At 38.3% G+C, this 10,542-nt stretch overlaps 2 protein-coding genes across 3 annotated transcripts; both read left to right on the forward strand.

The window, feature by feature from the left end:
- The first annotated feature begins 1,092 nt into the window (after positions 1–1,092).
- Positions 1,093–6,487, forward strand: LOC104920286 (rab5 GDP/GTP exchange factor). Of its 2 annotated transcripts, XM_027276949.1 has the most exons (10): positions 1,093–1,439; positions 2,272–2,339; positions 2,597–2,783; positions 3,088–3,215; positions 3,940–4,091; positions 4,183–4,252; positions 4,347–4,482; positions 4,566–4,660; positions 5,063–5,319; positions 5,414–6,487. In XM_027276949.1, exons 3-10 carry the CDS (start codon positions 2,626–2,628, stop codon positions 5,816–5,818), a joined length of 1,401 nt encoding a protein of 466 aa, XP_027132750.1. In that variant the 5' UTR covers positions 1,093–1,439; positions 2,272–2,339; positions 2,597–2,625; the 3' UTR covers positions 5,819–6,487. The 2 variants fall into 2 exon arrangements, with proteins under 2 accessions (XP_027132750.1, XP_010730809.3); XM_010732507.3 differs by lacking the exon at positions 2,272–2,339 and having other exon boundaries at positions 1,098–1,439.
- An 863-nt stretch (positions 6,488–7,350) lies between these two features.
- psmd9 (proteasome 26S subunit, non-ATPase 9) lies at positions 7,351–10,308 on the forward strand. The gene is made up of 6 exons (XM_010732506.3): positions 7,351–7,516; positions 7,605–7,704; positions 8,968–9,161; positions 9,256–9,357; positions 9,521–9,609; positions 9,806–10,308. The coding sequence occupies exons 1-6, from the start codon at positions 7,391–7,393 to the stop codon at positions 9,831–9,833; spliced, it is 639 nt and encodes a 212-aa protein (XP_010730808.2). The 5' UTR covers positions 7,351–7,390; the 3' UTR covers positions 9,834–10,308.
- Positions 10,309–10,542: the final 234 nt, after the last annotated feature.

Consider the following 10,542-nt stretch of genomic DNA (forward strand, 5'->3'; position numbering starts at 1 on the left):
TTAGTTTTTGAGTAGTCAAGTTTGATCTGGAGGATTTATATCCTGTACCAGAAATATTAAATACATTTAAAAACTTCACACTTTCTTTATATACTGTATATGTGTATTCTCTATCTTTGTGTTTGTTGTTGGGGTCTAATACTGTATATGCTCCTTCATGTGGCATTCAGTCAGATCAGTTTGTTACAGTTATGGTTAGATTATATATTATGGTTATGTTTTATTTACCGAACAATAACAACAATTACAGAAATATATAGACTTACAGGTTCTGTTATCCAACAACCACAACTTTGTTGGATCATTTTATAAAATGCAACAACGACTAACAACATACCAAGTCTACATGCAAGTCAAGTCTTTCTGTTATTGTAAACTAATAGATCAAACAAATGAAACAACAATAACCTTTATTATGGCCAGTGCTGTTCCCCAGTTGCGTCTGGCCTTTTGGCCACCCATTGCTCTGAGTTGGTACTTTGTCTTTTATCTTTTGTGTTTTATGTGTATTCAGTATGTGTGAATGTATATTTTTGTATTATATTTTTGAAGGTATATATTTATGATTATATATTTTTTTACTCTAATTACTTACCTATTGTTGTGGCTATTGTCTATCTGTGTATGTGAAATATACTACACATTGCTCCTTTAAGAAATGTAAACACATGGTAAAAAGTGTTAATGTTTATGTCACGTCGTCCTTCAGTATATTTTAGGGGTCTTCAACCTTTTTCAGCCCAAGGACCCCTTGGACAAAAGACAAACAAAGCCCCCACATGTGTCACATTTTAAGCCATATTTACTTTATTCACCTTTTATTTCACCTTATTAACCTATTTATATACTGGGTTATTAGCCTATATGTGTCTATGATTGATAAAACGTTCAGGCATAATGAAATAATTTATCAATAATATATAAATACTAATAGTTTTTGTCAAAAGTAGCTTTTTATCACATATGAATGCTTAAAGTTTAAGTTATATTTTTTAAAATTCTCACAAATTATTTAGGTGAAAATTGTCATTGCCATGTCTGTAAAGCGTCAAATTTGACAGCACATGAGCACTTCCAGTGGGGACACTTGTACATCCAGTCACCATGCTTTTACTTTGAAAAGTCGACACCTTGTCGAAACATCACCACCGCAAACTTTACGGTTGTTTTCCCGCAAAGCTTTTCCGGTTGCACAGGTTTGAAGTCGGCTGATTTTCTGTCTGCGTGTCGTCAACTTTTTTTTTTTAACATTTTTTTATTTAGGGCACTTTCGTTTCCTCTTTTCACGCTTCCCCCTAACAACAAGATCTCCTCCTTGAACTCGTGTGTAGGATTATCGTCAGGAAGTCATGACGAGTTTGTGACGAAGGTAACAAAAAAAGAAAAAGAAAGGCACTCCTGATCAGGAAGCGGCTAGTTATGATTTCACCAATTCACAGGTGAGTAGGATTTTTATTCATTCGGACATTATCCTTATAACTGAGTTAGTTTTACTACATTTAAACGAGCAGGTTAGTGAATAGCTGTCAGCTCCATGGTGGCTGACGTTAGCTGGTGGCTCTTATCTCCAATCCCCCTCAGCTGACAGTCAGCCACTGCTGAGCTGTAACAAGCCAACACTTAAATCTCATAAAGTGTCAGGGCTCCTTCACAAGCTCAATTAAGAGCTAAGAGGGGAAGAGAAACTCTCATCTCTTTGAATGATTACATTCTTGGACAGCAAATCATAAAAGAAAATAAACATGATTTCTAGTATCTCTTTATTCGGTTCAGAAAATGTTTTTAAAATAATGGCTTGTTATGTGTAGTTTACTGTAAGAGCTCAGTCCATAGGGACTTGGCCTGTTCAAGTCCAATATGGGACAAAGATCCTAGGCCTGGGCTGCTCATCACTCCACCATCTCTCTCTCTCTCTCCACATTTGCATTTGTGTGGGTGTTAAAATGCATGTAAAAAAACGGAGTGAGAATTTCCTCTTGAGGGAATATATATATATAAAAAGTATCTCTTCTTCTTCTGAAAGGACTAAATAAGCCAGAAAATAATCACATTTGAGAAGCTAAAAATTTAGAGAAATTTTACTGTTTTTCTTTTAAAAAAAAGGCGACTATTTAATGAATCGGAATAGTTAAAAGCGATTTAATTTATTAGTTGATAATCTACTCATGCTGTTCTTTCTGTACATACTGTTATATTTACCCCAGTATCCTTTGCACTGAAAAAACAAACCAAGAAATATTTTTTGTTTGTTTGTTTTTCTCCTCGATTTAGTCTTATGTCTATATCTGTATGTACACCGAGGGCAAAGTACAATCAGAATCAGCAGCTCTGTTCTAAAGGTAACTGGCAGAATCTGGCAAAAATAACAGTTTTTTTAATGCCAATGCCATTTTAAAAACTGTAACAATTTCAGTAAAGAGTGTTTCTGTTAAGTAGCTTTGTATAAAGATGCCTATGGCTATGTGCCAAGTTTAGGGACACAACCAGGCCATGGTGAACACTAAGCTTGTGAGATTTAGGCCATCGCAGTCACAAAAAGAGTAGAGTATAATTACACTTTTTTTGTTTGAAATATTAACGGCATGTCCATGTGCAGGTGGCAGTAGTGTATGAGAAAGCTCTACAATGTGGACTGATAAGCAAAGAGGAATCAGAGTCACTCAGGAGGAGCTGCTCTGCAAGAACGCCTGTGGGTATTATGGAAACCCTGCATGGCAAGGCTTCTGCTCTAAGTGCTGGAGGGAGAGAGCACGTCCAGCTGGAGCCCAGAAACAAGACCCAAGGTAAACATGCTGCCTTTAAACACAAAAGAGCATTTAATCTCTAGTTTTGTCAGCTCGGATGACCATGATATGATACAGTGGGAATGTCAGTGTGAAGATGGACTCTTAACAGCAAAGTTATACCATGCTGACATTGTTATACATATTAATGAATAATAATTACTCCTAAATACTTTGATTTGTAAAGTCAGTGTGTTAACTATACTGACAATGAACTGTCTTCTATCACCTTTAGGCATCTTAAGTGCTTTTGGTTTAAACTGGGTGTTTAAGTTTGGTTGTTTAACGTTGTCATTTCTTGTAGGCTGAGCAATGATGGAACTCCTCTCACCTTCTCCAAATTTGAGGAGAAGAAAAGCACAGAGAAAGGTCGTCGAATTAACACAATGAGGAGACTCTTCTGGGGCAGCCCGTCACCTCCAAAGCGTCAAGGTACTTCAGTTCAGTGTTCTCAGATCTCCATCGAGTCAAAAACAGAAATCTGCAAAGTGTTTGGTTGTGTTGCCTTACACTAAAAGTCCCTCTAGGTGCATTTGGTTCAGACACTAGCTTTATTCCCTGAGAATCAAAATCAAGTCGTTGAAAAGAGGCAACAAAAAACAAATAGAAAAGCTGCTGCTAATTATGTGTCTCATGATCCTACAAAGTATATAATCTTTGACTTACTGACCTGTTTGCCATTAGCTATGTATCAGTAGTAGTTTAATTTCATTCAACTGTTGCTTCAAGACTCTCATGAGGCTACAACATTTAGATGGAAAACAAGCTGCTTCCATTCTGCTCTGTGCAGTAATCCAATTTAGCAATCCCACTTCAGGAAGCAGAGCTTATCTGTCTAACAGAAAACACCAGGCACATCTTCAGGACATCTTTTCTAGTAGTGTAGTAAGTGTTTTTCCTCATTGTTTAATGTACAATTAGACTTTCATGTATGGGTAGTGTAGTGTCATAACCCAGGTTGGTTGAACTGCTGCCAGGGACTGAACCTGGTTATCTGTAGTGATTTCTTTGCCTCTTCTACACCTTTTGACCCACGGATTCACTATTTTACCAAATGCAGTGACTGGTCCAGCAGTGGCTCAAGAAATGGAGCAATTCTGCGCATCATATTTCAGTTTTATTTACCTGTAATAACATCTACCTTTTGTCCATCTAGAGTCTCCTGAAACCTATACAAATGTGTTAAAAGCCTACCAGAGCCTCGAGCCTGGGGACTTCCCTGGTTTTCTAAAGATACTTCGGAGCTCTTCCTCCCAGCGCTTGCAGTCCCGATGTACAGCTTTCCTCAACACAATGGAGGCTTACCATGTAATTATCTGTTTTAAAGTTCACTTGTTATAACGTCCCTTTGACATGTCAGTGTACTTGTACTGATCATTGATTCTCATCATCTTTACAGGGTCTTCCGGTACAGAAGCAGTCAGATCTCGTGCAAGATTTCTACCAGTCTTTTGCTGAATATTTTAGCAGTGAGTACAGATCAGTTGAACACTTTTGGGGCTGTTTTATTCTGAAAAACAGGATAATATTAAATTCATTTTGAGCTGTTGTTTTTATTCTCAGGTTTTCCCGAAGCCCAGGTCACTCAGATAATGGAGCATGTGGAGAAGTTAATAATGACAAGGTTGCACAAATGGGTTTTCTGCCATGACAGCTGTGATGATGAACAGAAGGACCTGGCTCTCCAGAGAAGAATACGGTAACCTTAAATCACTTGTTTTGTATTTGATGGAAACCTCGCAACATTAAGCCGTGATTGACACTGATGCCTTTCCTTTGCAGCTCCTTAAACTGGGTTACTCCACAGATGCTGAGCGTACCTTTTCCTGATAAAAAGACTGCCGTCACAGGCGACCCCTTTCTGCCTGCTATAACAGGTGATTCACAACTTCAGTACTGAAAGGAATGGTTTGTCATTTTGGGGAATATGCTTATTCCAAAGATGCTTATACACTTATTCTGTAAATATAAGGCAACACAACCCAACATAAATCTATTTTATGTGTTTGTTTGTTTGTTTGTTTGTATCAGTGATCCGAGGCGCTGACTATGTTGTTATTATGTTTGTGACTGTTTCCTGTCTAAGCTAGCCTTACATTTAATGGACAGACATGAGATGGTTTTTATCTTGCAATCTAACACTCAAGCGAAATACTCTTATACTCTAATACTCTTTTCAAGCTCATTAGAGAAATAAGTATTCACATGTTCCATTAACATCATTAGAGGTGTCACATGCTACTCTTTGACATTTTGTCCTCCCCTCTATTTCTTAACAGCCATAATTGAGATGGATGCTAAACGAGCGCCTCAAGACAAACTTGCATGTGTGTCCAAATGCAGTCAGCATGTCTTTGAAGCGCTCTCCACCTCGAGTAGTGAGCCCGCTAATGCTGATGACTTCCTGTCAGGCCTGATATATGTGGTGCTCAAGGCTAATCCACCTCGCCTACACTCCAACATGCAATATGTGATACGTTTTGGTCTCCCTCACAGTCTGATGGCAGGAGAAAGCGGCTACTATTTCACAAATCTGGTAAGTTTGTTGCCACGTTACTCATCCAGCGTACACCAGAGGATGCTGTGTAAAGAGTGTGTTTGATCACTCATGTTTTGTCCCCTGTTTTTAGTCTTGTGCGGTGGCATTCATTGAAAAACTGGATGGACCGGCACTCAACCTCAGCGCAGAAGAGTTTGAGGGCTACATGTTGCGTCGGCGTGCTCCCTCTGTAAGAAACAAGAGGCAGCAGGCTGCCCGTGACACACAACACCTGTTAGAAGAGCTACAAGGCAGACAGGAGAAGCTGGACCAAGGGGTGGATGCTCTCAACGTGCAGCTACAGCAGTGGGTCAAATCAATTCATTCACAACTGGATGAAGCAACAACCCAGTTTGCTCTGGTACAGAAGGAGATAATAGCTCAGGCTGAGCTCTCATCCTCATCTCATGATGCATCACTGCAAGGAGATGACAAAGACCAGTCAGTGCTGGTGCTTGTGGATAAAAATGCAGGTCCAAAAGATACAGACTGTTAGTTATATTAACAAAAACACCTAATCTGGTACTTGACTCTTTTTAATCATCAGCACTAACTCATGTTTCAGCAGAACAAACAGATTTATATTCCAATACCCATTTGCACACAAGTTTGTGTGGAGGGATTGGTAAGCTAGTTGAACATGAAGGAAACTGTTTCCATTTAGTATCACAGGGCACACAGAGGTCTTTAATTACTGTGTTAAAAAATACTTTGCACTTGGGATGAAGGATGAAGGCCATTAAAAAACATTTATAGTACATATATAAGCACTCAGGGTACACAGCACTTGAGGACTACAGAGGAGCTTATCTAATATTCACTTCTAATACCAATGTGCCTATAAGTAGACAACTGTGAAACTGTAAAATATGCTACAGGAGAAGAAGCAAGATGGCAGATGTGGACCACTACAAGTCGGAGTGTGTTTCTAGTCAAAACATGTTTTTCAGAGTTGTGTAACTGTACTCAACGTATGCTGCCTTTTACTGTTTGTACAAAAGATGAATTACCAGGTGCAAAACAATTTATAACACATTTTACCATCTGCGTTTGTGCGCAGAAGGCGTTTACAACTGTTGGAAGGTTTCTTAAAAAATTAAAGGGGTTTATGTCATGATCGATGTTTGCATCCAATATTATATTAAAGCTGACTTATATGATCTAATATTATGTGCTTTTGTGTTTTTCTTAAGTACATTTTTGAGCAGACCTTTAACTGATTTTGATGTGATCTTGAATATTGAAAATCAAGTTTAAAATGTGTGTGTGTGTTAGTGTGTTACCATTTGACAGTGGTGAGGGATTTTGTTGACATTTTTATATTTAATGTGGGTGTGTGTATCATGGAAAAGTAATTTTAGTTTAATTACAAGAAGGGACTTAATATAAGAGCTTGAATATACATTTAAAGACTAATAATAATAATAAATAATTAATAATTAGCACTAAAATTGCACCTTACTGTCACAGTCTGTGCCGTGCCCTTGCTGTCTGCTGTCACTGTCATTGTTATTATCAGTCTGTCCTCATATACCTGCATGCATGTCTTTTATTGTGACAGAGTGATTAATGTCTTTTATATACTTCTGTGTCAGTTAGTGTTTAATAATGCAGCACTTTAAACATCAATATCCCTCATTCCATTGTTTGTATGTGTTGTATTTTGAGCATCTGTGTTGCATGTTATCTGGCAGTATAGTATAATGGTGTCCTGAATGATATTTTTAATGATGCTTCTAAATGATCTAAGTAACTGTAACTTCAATCTGTTTCTAGGGTGATTTTGTAACATCTGTCCTACATATAAAAAAAGGGGGGCTTTTTCAGTATCACTGTCCCTGTACATTAAACAAATAAATGAATGAAAAGTAAGTAAGTGAGATCTGCAAATTGTGTTTCACCATGTGACAACAGACTGCACAATGAGCTAAATGAGTTCAGGAAACTTTGAACTTTAAACTTTGACCAGGTTTTAGTGTTTTAGTAATACAGAAAAACTGTGACAATCCAAATCGATGCGTCATAGCGCTGCTCTGGAAATAACCCGGATGTACTCCATCGGGCAGCCATGAAGATGACAGGAGAAAACAGCTCTCTGAGCTCAGAAATAACAATGGAGGACGTGAAAAACCTAATTAAAAAGAAAGATGAGATTGAAGAGCAGATAAAAGCCTATTACGACGTTTTGGAAGACGTAAGACTGACTCTGGATCAGCCACACATCAATGCGCACGCAGCGCGAAGCTGAACGCGCTTCATGTTTGTTTACTTTCTGTTTACAGCAAGGTGTCGGAGTCGAAGGTGCCTTGGTGGACGAAGAGGGTTACCCCCGATCTGATGTTAATTTATACCAGATCAGGACAGCGAGACACAACATTTCATGTAAGCAGCATGCGTGTTTGTTGTTGTCAGTCTGTGAGAAACTTCCAGTAATGTCAACATAACGTGACAGCCTGTGTGTGTGTGTGTGTGTGTGTGTGTGTGTGTGTGTGTGTTATTCAGGTGGTTTCTGTTGCGCAGAGAGGAACCTACTGAAACCAGAACTAACTCATTCCCCCACATACTCAAAATGTTTATTTACTTTCTGTGTAAACGCAGAACATATGAGTTCCCATCAGTCAGAGTGAAGATAAAAAAATAAGAGCAAAAGGAGGCACAGGTCAGAGGTGCTGCCAGGAGTTTTGGGCCCCATGACAAAAAAATCTAATTGGGCCCCCTCTGTGCAGCTGCTGTCACCACATCTCTAGGACCTAACGATCCCATCAAAAGCTTTACATAACTCTAATCAAAGGCTTGCAACTGTTTTGCGTCTTGTAGTTCAATACTAGTACTAGCACAATATTTACTGCTGGTGATTTGTACATGCATGCAAGTCTGCATACAGTATGCAGTGCAGTTTACTATTTGATGCAAGATTAAAAGCCACCATTAAAATGTGCTAAAGGCTGTTTTTTACAGTATCAATGTATTTTTATTGTAACATTTCAAAATGGAAAAATCTCAACATTAATGAATGATTTAAAAAATGAAAGAAAAGTGAACGAAAGTAATTAAAATTTTCAGTCATAATAAATTAACATCATCCTCTCAAAACAATGAAACAGTCATAATAAATTAACATCATCCTCTCAAAACAATGAAAACAACAGATTTTTTTTAACTTAGCTGCACATATGTCAACAAGACCCTGTCAGTCGTGGGCCCTTGGAATTGTCCTAACTTTTCCCCTCTATACGGCGCCCGTGGCACAGGTACAGGTAGTGGACCACAAGAGGTTTAGATAGAAAGAATAAAAATGTTAAACGTCTACTTGGTTATAACAATCCTGTTTTTCCCAGTATTTATCGCCCATCTCCTTCTGTAGTCGAAGTGTGAAAGTCATTTAAAGTTCTTGTCTATAAGAAGGAGCGATGGTAGGAGCGTTCCTCTCATTACAAGGTCTGAGTCAAAGGTAACTCAGGAAATGTTTTGACCAACCAACAGTTCAAGAGATTTAATTTACAATAAAAAAAACTAGAAAAAAAGCAGCAAATCATCACATTGAAGAAGCCTCACCTTGATAATGTCATTATCATTATATCTGGTGATTAATATTGTTGATTACCTAATCATTCGTAAAGGTAATGCTTTGGTCATGTCTTTCAGGCCTGCAGAACGATCACAAAGACATCATGGTGGAGATCGAAGAAGCTCTCCACAAGCTGCATGCACGAGAGAAAACCAAGCGGCAACAGGATGAGACAGGAGCTCAGGATGAGGCGATGGAGCAGCAGGTCACTCTTCCTCCTCCCTTTGCACGGGTGGACGCTGTGACACAAGGCTCACCGGCCTGCGGAGCTGTGAGTGACGTGAACTATATTTTCGTATCTGACCGTTGTTTGAAGTGTTTTTGTTCCTGTGATTATAGTTTTTGGTTGTCTTTTTTTCCAAAAGGGGCTGAGAGTTGGTGATGAAGTCATTGAGTTTGGTTCTGTGAACACGGCGAACTTTCAGAACCTCCAGAATATTGCTTCTGTGGTCCAACACAGCGAAGGGGTAAGATACATAATCTACTTTTTTTTTGTTCAGCTATAAAACAAACTTTATTGTTTATCTTTTGATTCATTAGAAACTTCTAGTAATCATTATGAAATTATTATGTACTTTTTTTTTCTTATAATATCTGGAGTGTAAACTGCAATGTCACGTCCTTTTATAGAAATCATTGCGTGTCGCTGTGATCCGGGATGGGCAGAAAGCCCAGATGAGCCTGACACCACAGCGATGGTCAGGCAGAGGTCTGCTGGGGTGAGTGCTACAGACATGTATTTAGATTGATGCAGATTTATCATTCAAAAGTTTACCTGATTTACTTGGTGAATGACTTCTGTAGCACAGACATCCTGAAGATGCTTGACTAGTGATTTAAATAGCTGTCTGTTGGCATTAGCAGGTATGACGTTGTTTGTAACACTCACTAGTCTGTCCTTGTTCTCTTTTTCAGATGCAACATTGTTCCAATCAATCGATGATCACCATGACATTGTGCAAAACTTCCTCTACTGAGGAAACCCCTGGGTGGTTTCAAACAGACTTTGTATAAACTGCAGACATTTCCATCTGTTTATTTTTTCAACATCTTAATCAGAACATGAACTATTTCCTTCCTACAAGGGCAATTTTCATAACTGGATATTTAAGAATTCATGCTGAGTTTACTCAGAGATAGCTGAATAAACATTGCTTCCTTACTCTGATTAGAATCCCACATGTTCAAACAATTGACTCATCGCACTTGGCCTGTTTTCTCAATCTACATTGAGTGTGCAAGTGGTGATTTTGGTGTAAGAGTATCACTGAATATTAATGGGGTTGACGGGTATATTTATGAATGATGAGTGGCTTGTTGAAATGCCTTGCAGTGATGTGAAGCTATAAACGGGTACTTAGCAATGAGTGCAGGACTTGCTACTATCATTAATAAAGACTTATTTTCAAAAAGATAAAAGATTTATTCCATGTGTAATTTAAGATTTGATGTATTTTTAGTTGAGCTTGATAGATGTTTAATGCCTTCTTCACATGTTTGAATGCTGTACACAAATCACTGTCCTCATTAAGTAAAGTCAGCAGCACAATCAATTCAGATTAAGAGTTGAAGAATCTGAACAACTAATTGAAAAGTCGAGATAATGAGAATGGCAAAGAGCTGTCTGACGAACATCTTTTATCATAAAGAAA

This window comes from Larimichthys crocea, chromosome III, assembly GCF_000972845.2.
Source record: "Larimichthys crocea isolate SSNF chromosome III, L_crocea_2.0, whole genome shotgun sequence".
Lineage (NCBI taxonomy): Eukaryota > Metazoa > Chordata > Actinopteri > Sciaenidae > Larimichthys > Larimichthys crocea.

What these genes read in the sequence shown, in the direction of transcription:
- LOC104920286 (XM_027276949.1), top strand. Translation starts at nt 2,626, where the DNA reads ATGTGGACTGATAAGCAAAGAGGAATCAGAGTCACTCAGGAGGAGCTG. An exon ending in TTTTGCTGAATATTTTAGCA is followed by an intron (nt 4,253 to 4,346) that starts GTGAGTACAGAT and finishes TTTTATTCTCAG; the next exon opens with GTTTTCCCGAAGCCCAGGTC. An exon ending in GCTACTATTTCACAAATCTG is followed by an intron (nt 5,320 to 5,413) that starts GTAAGTTTGTTG and finishes CCCTGTTTTTAG; the next exon opens with TCTTGTGCGGTGGCATTCAT.
- psmd9 (XM_010732506.3), top strand. Translation starts at nt 7,391, where the DNA reads ATGAAGATGACAGGAGAAAACAGCTCTCTGAGCTCAGAAATAACAATG. An exon ending in AGCGAGACACAACATTTCAT is followed by an intron (nt 7,705 to 8,967) that starts GTAAGCAGCATG and finishes CATGTCTTTCAG; the next exon opens with GCCTGCAGAACGATCACAAA. An exon ending in GCTCACCGGCCTGCGGAGCT is followed by an intron (nt 9,162 to 9,255) that starts GTGAGTGACGTG and finishes TTTTTCCAAAAG; the next exon opens with GGGCTGAGAGTTGGTGATGA.